This window comes from Doryrhamphus excisus, chromosome 10 (genome assembly GCF_030265055.1).
Source record: "Doryrhamphus excisus isolate RoL2022-K1 chromosome 10, RoL_Dexc_1.0, whole genome shotgun sequence".
NCBI classification, from domain to species: Eukaryota; Metazoa; Chordata; class Actinopteri; order Syngnathiformes; family Syngnathidae; genus Doryrhamphus; species Doryrhamphus excisus.
The window spans coordinates 18,080,295-18,092,972 of NC_080475.1; the positions used below are offsets into that span (position 1 = coordinate 18,080,295).

Here is a 12,678-nt window from a genome sequence, read left to right on the forward strand (position 1 = left end):
ATACAGTGGTGTGAAAACATTTGAGCACTCCTGATCATTTTCAAGATGTTTCTTTATAAATAACTGGTTGTTGGGATCATCCATTCCAGGTAAATATATCATATAGCAGACCAACACAGGGATAGATGAGAAGGGAAATGAACTTTATAGGATTTACAGAAAGTCTACAATCATTATTTAAACTAAAGTAGGCAGGTGCCTAAATTTGGGCACCCCAACAAAAATGACATCAATATTTAGTAGATCCTCCTTTATCAGAACTAAATGCTTCCTATAGCTTCCGATGAGGGTCTGGATTCTGGTTGAAGGTATTTTGGACCATTCCTCTTTCCAAAACATTTCCAGTTGAGTCAGGTTTGATGGTTTCCAAGCAATAATAGATTTTCAGATTTTCAATCATATTTCGGTCTGGGAACTGAGACGGCCATTCCAGAACGTACTTGTTCCTCTGCATGAATGCCTTAGTAGAATTGGAGCAGTGTTTAGGGTCATTGTCTTGGTGGAAGTATCCAGCCAACTTCAACTTTGTCACTGATTCTTGAAGACTGTTGGCAACAATCTACTGATACTGACTGGAATCCATGCCACCTTCAACTTGAAGAAGATTTCCAGTACCTGCAATCAATAAAACAACAAGGGTGCCCAAATTTATGCACCTGCCTACTTTAGTTTAAATAATGATTGCACATTACTTTAAATCCTATCAGTAAATCCTAGATCTTCTCATCCATCCCTGAGTTCGTCTGCTATATGATATATTTAACTGAAATATCTGATCCTAACAACTAGTGTTTTATAAAGGAAAATGTTGACAATTATCAAGGGTGCCCAAACTTGGCAAACTGTACAGTGTCAGTCTGCCACTTTATTTGGTTCTGCACCAACACCTAATGAGTTTTCAACAAGCACACAAAGGGAAATGATTACATAAGGTATAATCCAAGAACTGCATCAAAAAGCATTGACTGACACTTAATTTAAAGCTATGTTTGTTGTTCTTCTGTTTATGTAATAACAATAACATGTTACATTGTTACATGAAGACCTCTTTAACTGTGTCACTCAAAACTGATAATAAAGTGGACTGTCAGTCTAAATGCGTATCTATAATAATGCCATTACAAGGACATAGTACCTAACAATAGAAGAGTATTTTCATTGTTAAAAGATTAAAATGATCATAGAAATTCCCAGATGTTTTAGATCGATTAACATTGTAACTTTCTGAAAACACATGTTTCAAAATCAGATATTCAGTGTATCACAAAGTCCAAAACAATGTTTGTTTTGAAGAACAACCAGGGAGCTCCCTCGGACAAACTCTACATCGGCCCATTTTTAGGACACAAACAGCACGTGTTGATGCCAAGTGGCAAGTGTATACAGCTTTTATATTGTTTATATAGTGTGATGGTGTCCTCTGATCTGAAGCTAAAGACAAACAGCAGACATCAGTAAATAACCTGATTATGTTCCCCGCTGATTTGTAACCTGACCAGATGTCCACATTTCATAAACAATGATCCGCAACGGCAGCTTGCAGAAAGAAATTGCAGGCGGGCGGCCGTCGAAGGACAAGCCAATAGTATTCATACGCCAGCCTCAGTTAATTTGAAGTGACCTTTACCTTAAACTGAATCTTCCAAAATGTCATCGTTTCTAGCTTCTCATTTGTTGTACCAAAATGTGAACATAGAAACTAATATTCTCCAGACACTGGTGCTCTTGATTGGTCTGTATTCTAAAATCCTTTTGCTGTCATTTGTTATCCACAGTCGGTATGACATCATAATTTTTCTGTTCTATAGAATATTTGTTATTGTAACAAAAAAACACAGAAGTAATAGTAAAGATACTAAGTGTGATGATAATCATAGAATCTGAAATCACCAACATTACTAATGAAATATCAAGGAGAAGGCGAATACAACTAGCGCAACTGGATGAATTAATTATGATCTGTAATTAATTGATCTAACTAATCTCTCTCCTCTCCTAAAAATGGCTGATAAAAGCCCTCACTTTGATGTCTTTCCATTGGCATTCATTACATTGTTGTGGCAGATCAAAAGGTTGATATGCAGTATAACAATAAAAGTGAATTTAAAAAGTAATTTCTTGTTTTTAACAGACTTGATAAGATGTAGTCCTCATCATTTACATTCCCATTATCAGTATAGTGCATCAACAGTGACTTACCCCCCACTTTGTCCTGTGAGTTCTGGTCGAATTTCGGTGATGAGGAAAGTAGTTCCGGTTAGTTAATGGGGTAACTTAAGTTAAGAGTAGGGATGAGCGAGTACACCACTATCTGTATCTTTATCTGGTCAGCTATCTAAATGATCTGTATCCATATCTGTACTTGGAAAGGGCGGGGCATACACCTGGCATGGGCGTGGTTTACCTCAGAAATTATCAGTCTGAAATGGACATGTATTGATCAGAAGTTGCTATATTTGTTGTTCATTATTCAGCAATAAGTGTACTATGTAAGTGATTTTTTCTTGGTTATTTTTGTTTTATTTTATATTTTGTTTCTAGAATGTGCCATTCACTGGTCCATAAAATATGTGATCTCTGATTTACATATTTCACAGGGAGGAGGGGTGTTAACAAATGAGTAAATCCAACACACCAAATATGACTAATCAATTAATCAATGAATGCTTATTTTTGACCACTCTGTTCCTTCTCCAATACATATCTTTAAAGCATCTTCAAAAGGTGAAGAGTTTCGCTTTATTGTCGTGTTTATTTTAGTTTTATGACACAGTGGTTAGTTTATCTTTATATTTGTATGATCAATAGGTGAACTTGTTAATTCATGTTTTCTCATAGGAAATATTTGTTTTGCAATTAGACCAACGGAGTGTCAACCAGCATCACAGAAATGACGATGGCGTTGTGGTGATGGTTAACTGATGAACAATCCGATGTTTGCAGGCGTGGCCTTCACTATCCTCATGCTGCTGGCCAGTCTAAACTCCTGCACCAACCCATGGATCTACACGGCTTTCTCCAGCAGTGTTTCCAGAGAGCTGCATAATCTGCTGCTTTGTGGGTCACGGCCTGGACGCCGTGGCTCGTTACCCGATGACTCCACCGCCACGCACACCTCCACCACCAAGGACAGTCAGTACTGACAGATAAGATTCAGGAGACATGCAAGTGCTCTTTGCAAGGACGCAACTCTGCCACGTCAACTGAGGTTGTCTGTTTCTGCCGGATGTTCCCGACAACATATGACAGCGAGGCCGTCAACAGGAACTCCATCTGCAAAGGTGCTCTCCAGTCATACAGTGAATGAGTATGTGTCACTGGAAGCATCAGTGTATAATAGAATACACAAAGACGGTGTCAATCTAGGTCGCCTCTTTTGGGTAAATGGATTTTCACGCCAGCTTGAGTACCATGCGTACTCCCTGAGGAAAGCCTTCAAATAGGGAACAGCAGGAATGCAAGGCGTTAAAGGCTTGTTGGCACTCCCAGTGTACACAGCTGAAGACAAAGCTAAGGGCAAAGGAAAAGAAGAGAGGGCGAAGTGCATATATGTACGCAGAGTGAAGCAACAGCAAGGCTCCTGCAAGACTGAGAACAGACAGTTGCTGTCGTGGATGGATGGATGGGAATTTAATAAACAAATTTAATGAACAAACTTTGTTCAATGAAAGAAAGTGAATCAGCAACGGTTGAATTTACATTCACGAAGGAGGAACCCAGTGTCTTGGAAGAATAGTGAACTGTGAGCGAGCTGGTCACAGGCTCACTAAGGAGCCAGTGGAGTCAAGGCTGACACTGACAAACAAATGACAAACAAATGTGATTTCTATTACACATGAACACAGCCTACGAGGCCTCAAAGTATGAAATGAAGCATTGTGCTGGAACAAGAGGAGACATTAAACCTGCATTCCATGTAGAAGAATGAACAAGTTAAAATATACGTATTGAAGATGTATGGTGCACATTAGACAGGACTATATTGTGTCCAAGATAAAGGTTGCTGGATGTGACTCAATTCTGCAAGATATTTATTGTATATTAGTAGTGGTACAAAGGTTTTTTTCAAACTTTCATATCATTGAGCTTCACCAGATAAGACATTTCAAATGAATCAAAGTGTACGTCATTCAGGTTGCATGTCAGCTCCACAAAAACGTTATTCATTCGCGGCGAGGGGGTGCTGGAGCCTATCCCAGCTGTCTTCGGGCGAGAGGCGGGGTACACCCTGGACTGGTGGCCAGCCAATCACAGAGCACATATAGACAAACAACCATTCACACTCACATTCATACCTATGGATAATTTGGAGTAGCCAATTAACCTAGCATGTTTTTGGAATGTGGGAGTCCCTGGAGAAAACCCACGCATGCATGGGGAGAACATGCAAACTCCACACAGAGATGGCCAAGGGTGGGATTGAACTCGGGTCTCCTAGCTGTGAGGTCAGTGCGCTAAAAACGTTATCTTGATCATTAAACTCGTCCCAGTCTGCAGCAAGTGACTGTGATGTCCGTGGACGTTTTTCGAGAGGCCCCTCACTCTGGCGAAATCTCACGCTAATGTCAGCTATGTTATTCTAGACGGCACTATCAGCAGAGGCAGGCTCTTATTTTGTAACACCCCAGCATACAGTCATTCTTCTTCGGGAGCTGAATGACAAACTAAAGGGGAATTGCACTTTTTTTGGAATTTTGCCCATCATTCCCAATCATTAGTATGTAACCCTGAACATATACTTATTCCCCTTTTCTGTCCATTACAACACGAGAAAATGAGTTCATTTCAGCTAGCGTACGATGCTGTCATTGGGATACACCTATTTTGACGAAGAGGCCGTCTAAAATAAAAACCTCTACCAACGTTGCATGGTTTGATATCCATGCTGTGATCATGCATTAACACGTACACTGATGATAACATGGAATAGTTGCAGTATCTTGCCGTATATGGATGATTTAAAAACCTACCCAAACTTCTTTCATTGGTGCATTGATACTAGCTAGCTAACACGACACCTCGCTAACCGCTCGCCTCAGCGTCATTCACAGACGGAAGAGTGGATACCTAGCTCTCAAATTCGTTACAAAGACTCAATAAGATGCTGGTTTGCCGTCAGCATTTTGTACCTGAGGACTTGATCACATGTCTTGTGCTGGAAGACACAGCCATCCCAAGGAGAGCGGACATCGGAAGTGCAACTATTACATGTTATCATCAGTGTACGTGTTAATGCATGATCACTGCATGTATATCAATATGTGATGTCTGTAGCCGGGTTAGCGCTGTTAGCGCTTCCTTCACACGTTCACCATGACGACAGACGGTAAACATGGTTGATGCCATCTTTATATAGCAATGTTTATAACGTCTTTTTTGCTGTTCACTCCCGCTATGCAGCCTCTCCCCTCCATATATCTGCAGGGATATCCGATCATTCAGCGTAGTGGGGATGCTCAAAGCTAACAGCTGCTCCCGAGTGTAAACAATGGATGGACCAAGATGAACATCCGTAGCTGCACACTTGCTTAAGGGGTCGGTATGGCATAAAAACAATAAGGAAGTAAAAATAAACACTAAAAACACAGCAGGAGACACAGAGCTGCTGTAACTAGCTTGCACTTGGGCGCCATCTTGAAACATGAGACCTCCGCATCAAATCCAGTCTATATCGATATGAACCATATGCTTGTTTTTGATATTGTGCTTAAAAGAAATATATATCCCCCAGCCCTAGTGTATCCCAATGACTGCATTGTAAGCTAGCTGAAATTAACACGTTTTCTCGTGTTATAATGCACAGAAAAGGGAAAGAAACATGTTTTACATAAGGATTGGGAATGAAGGGCAAAATTCAGAAAAAAATTGCAGTTCCCCTGTAAGTACACATATTGTGTTTGTTGTTAAGTTAAAGTACTGCTATGTAAGCTCCTGGACATGCCGTAGGCGTCAGTGCATATAAGCCTGGTTCCCACCACACAGGGCTGCAACGTGGGTTACAACCGCACAAACCAATGAGCTTCAAACAAAAACGCAAACGTCTTCAAACTTCTGCCCATAACTAGAATGGCACCCAGCAAAGCGCAGGCTGAACTGCTAACGAAAGTGGAAAAGGCAGATGCTCAGAGCCATTTTTGTGTTTGTTTGTCGCGCATGCAAACTCAACAGGAGAATCTAACCCATGTCTTCCCAACCTCCTGAATGTGTGGCCAATATGCCACCGTGCAGCTGGAAAATATACAAAATGTATTACAATGTAACTTAAAATGACAAAAAGATAAAAACAAATTCCTTAAGCAAAAGTGCAGAACTATTGTGGGCCATTGTGTTTATTTATTTGTGTACATCTTAGAAAGGTATAGAAAATGGATGGAAGCCATTTGTTAATTCCTGAAGCATGATAAAAAAAAAAAAGTTAATTCTGGTCACGGTCAACAGTTCCATGATAACTCAAATGGCAAACAGAGAAAATACCAGGAAATATGTCAACCATAAGTGGAACAAAACATGGAGTGCTGTAATTATTTTTGTTTGTCCTTTTGTCTTTTAGATTGCGGACCATTTCATGGTTTCCGGAGTATGGTATAGGAATAGACGGACAATTTGCCTTCTCACCTTCTCACTCTTATTGCGGTTGTATTTTCTACTTGGGTACAAGTACACTGTACCATACTGAGAGTTGTTTCTCTCAATACTGTAAATAAAATGATATATGCAGTGTCCTTCTACAACATTGCAAATTACACCCATTGTATTAAACATTTGAATGAATACTTCTGTTACAGTGTCTAAGACTGATACTAACTAACTAACATGACGCCTCGCTGAGCGCTAGTCTCAGCGTCATTCACAGACAGAAAAGTGACGCTACAAAGACTCAACAAGATGCTGGTTTGCCGTCAGCATTTTTTACCTGAGGACTGGCGCACACTTGTGCTGGAAGACACAGCCATCCCAAGGAGAGCGGACATCGGAAGTGTTGCCGCTGCTGTTGTTGTTGAAAAAACTAGCATCAATGCGTCGAGAAAATAAGAGGTTTTTTTAGAGGGATTAATAGTGGAAATAGGTGTAACCCACTGACAGCATTGTAAGCTCGCTGAAATTAACAAATTTTCTCGTGGTATAATGCACAGAAATATGTGTTCATTTTCCCGCAAAGCAATTGTGGCTGATGGGCAAAATTCCCCCAAAAGTGGAGTTTTCCTTTACATCAGCACACACAGTAAAAATGTTTATCTTGAGTCACATTTTTCCTCATGAAAAATTGACAGAACTTGCTCTGTTCTTCTTAATAACGTGACAGAGGTTTTCTGTGACAGTTCACTTCCTACATCCGCCAAAGAACTCATTGGAATGGGTTTGTTTGTTATTGTGAAACTTCCTGTCTCAAATTTGATATAGAATATCAGCCTGGATCTCTATGATGGGAAGGCCTTCTTCTGAAAACGATCCCATAACAAAGTCTTCAGACTGAGGGCTTAGCTGCAGTGTTGCATTTGAGGACACGCCCTGTATATATTATACAATATTATACGTTTTTTGTCATCTTATTTTTCAAAAAAAATTTCTCATAGTATTACAACTTTATTAAAAATGTTTTTATAAAAATGTTTTTTCAGGAGGACTACATTATAATATGCCCATGTGCACTTTAAGCATATATGTAATAGTATATGCTTACATTACCTACAGGCACATATACTTCACACTTGCACATATATACACACACATATCATCATAAGCTAGTCTAGGATGTCCTCACTGCAATTTGTCACTTGGAATGTCAGGGGAGTCGGGTCTCGAGAAAAAAGACAAAAAATGTTTAACCATCTAAAGAATATCCAAGCAGACATTGTCTTATTGCAAGAGACTCACATCTCCAATGCAGCTGCCCATACATTTCACTCACCACAGTTTCCACACATATACCTAGCAAACTACAACTCCAAACAGAGGGGCGTAGCCATTTTAATTAGCCGGAGGGTCAATTTTACACTGCTCAACAATACTATAGACATAGAATGTAGATATATAATAATCAACATATCGGTGGACAATGTTAAATTTTGCATTGCCAACATATATGGCCCTAATGTTGATGACCCCTCTTTCTTTCACACCTTTTTTTCTTCTCTCTCTGCACACCTGGATTCAAGCTTGATCTTGGGAGGGGACTTCAACTTGGTATTTAATCCAGATTTAGATAGGTCTAGCCCAGCTGGAGGACATCGTGAGTCTCAAGCAACAACAACACTGAAAAAATATATGTCTGATTTTGGTCTTTGTGATGCTTGGCGCTCTTATCACCCTACTCACAGAGAATATACGTATTTCTCACCAGTGCACCACACGTACTCCCGAATTGACTACTTCTTAACAAGTAGCTCAATCTTATCTGACATATCAAATATTCACATACACCCTATCATTATTAGTGATCACGCACCAGTCTCTCTCTTTCTCACTAACCAAACCACAAGTACACCTACTAAATGCTGGAGATTTAATACATCATTGCTGAAAGACCCAGACTTTTTAAACGACTTTGAGAGAGATTGGACAATGTTTTTAGATTTTAATGACCAACCGGGAACCTCGGCTTGTGTTCTCTGGGAGACAGCAAAAGTAGTAATGCGCGGGAAAATTATCTCCTACTCATCATATAAGAAAAAGAAAGAAAGATTATTGGAATTGGAATTGGAGGAAAAAATTAAACTCCTTGAAACCACTTTTCAAGGATGAGAATACTCTGAATAATCTTAGAAAATTGAAATTAGATTTAAAAGAAATTACTGATAAGAAAATTCAGTTCCAATTACAAAGACTACGTTTGGAGAAGTTTGAACATGCCAATAAATCTGGAAAATTCTTAGCTAACCAACTAAAACTTAATAAAGAAAAAAACTCTATCTCCTCCATTAGAAACTCAGAAGGTAACATCACTCACCTTCCGGAGGAAATTAATTCAGTCTTTAGGGACTTTTATAAAAGACTATACACACCTCAGATTAACCCTTCTGATCCAGACATTGAAACATTTCTAAGTACCATAGAATTACCAAAATTAGAAAAAAATCAGGTGACAACCCTGGACTTACCCATTTCACTAACAGATCTTTATGATGCTCTACAGGAAATGCCAAATAACAAGGCACCAGGACCGGACGGGTTTCCTGCCGAATTTTATAAAACATTCTGGTCACTGCCAGCCCCAGTTTTTTTTAAAATGGTTCAGGAAATAAAAGAAAATGCACGCCTACCCCCATATATGAATTCTGCTACAATCAGTCTTTTGCTAAAATCAGAAAAGGACCCAACATTACCTTCCAGTTATCGTCCAATTTCACTTATTAATGCGGATCTTAAAATAATATGCAAAGTATTAGCTAGAAGACTGGAAAAAGTTACCCCTCATATAATACATCCCGATCAATCAGGATTTATCAAGGGGAGACACTCAGTTAGCAATGTACGCCGCTTAACCAATTTGATTGATCACTCTATCATCCATAATTTGGAAACCACAATCGTCTCACTAGACGCTGAAAAGGCATTCGACAGAGTTAACTGGAAATTTCTCTTTGCAACCCTACAGAAATTTGGCTTTGGAGAGTCATTTAGAACGTGGATCCAAATATTATATAGCATCCCAAAGGCCTCCGTTCGAACCAATAATCTGATCTCTCCAGAATTCACTTTACAAAGAGGTACTAGGCAAGGTTGTCCACTCTCCCCCTCATTGTTTGCTATCTTTATTGAACCTCTTGCAGCTGCAATTCGATAACATGGAAATATTAAAGGGATCCACACAACAAACGTTCATCATAAGATAAGCCTTTATGCTGATGATGTGTTACTCTTCCTAAAAAACTCACACTTCTCACTGCACCAAGCTATCACACTCATCAATAACTTTAGCACCTTCTCGGACTACTCTATTAACTGGTCTAAATCCATAGTATTGCCCATTAATTTCGTTTTCCAGAGCACCCCCTCTATACCACTGCGTTCAGGGAATATCAGGTATTTGGGCATCAACATTTCCTCCAATCTGTCAGACCTGATCAGCTTGAATTTTACCCCACTGTTGAAATCGATTGAGGATGATCTTGAACGTTGGAGAACTTTGCCGATCTCTCTTATGGGCAGAGTATCCACTGTGAAAATGATGATATTACCAAGGATCAATTATCTGTTCTCTATGATCCCAACCAAACCATCTATAACTTGGTTTAAGTCATTAGACTCATATATAAATAAATTTCTTTGGAAAAATAAGCCAGCACGAATAAGCCTAAAAACATTACAAAAATCTAAAGAATGTGGGGGCTTAGAACTGCCAAATTTCTCCAATTACTTCCTGGCAAATAGGCTACAGTATATCTTAAAATGGATAAAACCTAACCCCTTGGATCAGTTATGGCTAGACATTGAACAATCATTTAGCCAAGAAATCCCCATCTTTAACTTACCTTTCATAAGTCAAATCCTTAGGAAACACGATTGTTTTAAAAGCATAAATATTAAAACCACTCTGACAGCTTGGTGGGAATTTTTAAAAATAACTAGGTCCTCGCTCAATCCTTGCCAGTACACTCCGATCTGGAATAACCCTGATATATTGCTTAAAAAAAAAACCTTGGATTTTACAACATGGCATGACAAAGGAATAAGTTGCTTGGAAAATATCATAAGGGGGGGAAAGTTTGTGTCATTCACTTACCTTGTTACACAGTATGGGTTAAGCCAGAATACATTTCTTGAATACTCACAAATTAAATCCATAATTAGAGCTAGGTTTCGTAACATATCTTGGGAAAGCTATCCCACCATTGACCAATTCTTAAACATATCCGCTCCCCAAACATTATCCAAGTTGTACATTCTTTTGTCAAAGTGTGACAACACCATTGGGGTTCCAGTCTCCAAATGGAACCTAGATTTATCTACAAGCTGTGACCCTGAGTTCTGGAAGCAAATATGCCTTAATTCGTTCCGTTTAATAAAAAATCCCAACCTACAGTTGGTTCAGTTCAAAACCATTCATAGAGTACACTACACAGGGCAGAGAATGATTAAAATGGGTCTAACCGACTCCAACATCTGTGTATACTGCCCAGATCATGTAGTAGATGATTATTTACACTCCATGTGGGCATGTGCCCCCATTAGTAATTTCTGGCAAGCAGTGTGCGAGGACCTTTCTTTGGCACTTGGGACCTCTATTCCTTCCTCACCTGTATTATGCTTGTTGGGTGATCTTTCTACAGTCAACGTAGAAACAAATCACACACAACTCCTCATCACAGCGTTAAGCATTGCCAAGAAAACCATTCTTATCAATTGGAAATCCAAAAAAAAACTGAACATAGCCTTTTACAAAAATCTTCTGTTAGATCATATAGCAATTGAGAGAATGTCTGCTGAATCCAAAGAACAACTGTCAGAATTTCAATCTATATGGGCTCCAATAATTAATCTCTTAAATTAATCTCTTAATGTAATTCACGAAGGGCTGAGTGTGCCTGTCTCTGCCCCTGGCGGTCTCGTTCCTCTGGCTTGGGGCATGGTCTTGGTCGCCGGGTTGCCCTGGCGTCTGGGGGGTGAGCGGGTGGGTGCCGTGTATCTCTGTCCCTTCCTGCTGGGCTGACCCCCTGGAGGTTCTGGTGGGGGTTGGTGGGGGGCTGTCCGGATCTGGGGATGGGGCGTGGGTGGGGTGGTGGTGGTCGTCCCGGGGGTGGTGCAGGCCGTCCCTCGGGGTGGTGGGTAGACGGGGAGCCGCATCCTGTGGGTGGTGGGCACCTGCTGCTGCTGGGGGGGGCCTGTGTGCGTCCGGTGGCGCTGGTTCCTCCGCGGCCTCCCTCGCCCCTGGGGGTGGGCCGGGTTTGCCCTGGGTGCTCTGGCCTGGCTACTGTGTGGGACCGTGGGGTGTGGGCATGGGAGGCTTTGGCCCTGCCCTTGGTGTGGGCACGGGTGGTTATACCCCGCTGCCCTTGCAGAGCCTTCCCTCTTAGGTATGTACATGGCTATATATGTGTGTGTGTAGGTATGCATGTATATATTTATTATTATCATATCTAAAATAGCTAAAAGATCTAAATTATTAGAAAATATATTTTATATAAATTATTATATATTAAGTAGTAGTATCATTATTATACATACATAACTATCAATAAATATTATTATTATTACTATTATTGTTATTATTATTATTATTATTGTTATTATTATTATTACTATTATTATTATGGTTACTATTATTATTATTATTATTATCAATTACTTTACTTTATTTTTATTTTTTTATTTATTATTTTTATTCTCAATTTTAATTTTTGTGTATGGTAGGTGTATGGCTCCGGGTGGGGCGCCTGGTAAGCTCATACGGGAGGGGGGGTCTCGTTTGTGCAGCTTGGGCTCTGGGTGGGGAGGTGCGGTGCTGGGGTGGGGCATTACCTGCTTCCCTCCCTTCGGTGGAGGGATGGCTGGGTTGTGGTGGATGTGGGGCGGGCGGGTGGGGGGCTGGCTGTGGGTGCGTGGGTAGCGGGGCGGATAGCGGTGGGGGTGGTGCTCTGCGCGGCGTGGGCCGGGATTAGCGGGGGGCTTGCTTGGGGGGCGGGGTGGTGGGCTCTGGGTCGTGGGGGGGCCTCGACCAAGGGTTGGGGGGTGGGGCTG

At 40.6% G+C, this 12,678-nt stretch overlaps 1 protein-coding gene across 3 annotated transcripts in view; it reads left to right on the top strand.

The window, feature by feature from the left end:
* The window catches only part of avpr2aa (arginine vasopressin receptor 2a, duplicate a), a 31,324-nt gene extending 24,551 nt beyond the window's left edge, over positions 1 to 6,773 (top strand). For all 3 annotated transcript variants that reach the window (XM_058084138.1, XM_058084137.1, XM_058084136.1), the window contains one exon: positions 2,944 to 6,773. In XM_058084138.1, the coding sequence (XP_057940121.1) occupies positions 2,944 to 3,143 (200 nt within the window). In that variant the 3' untranslated portion in view covers positions 3,144 to 6,773. The remainder of the gene's footprint in view (positions 1 to 2,943) is intronic.
* The last annotated feature ends 5,905 nt before the right edge of the window (positions 6,774 to 12,678 follow it).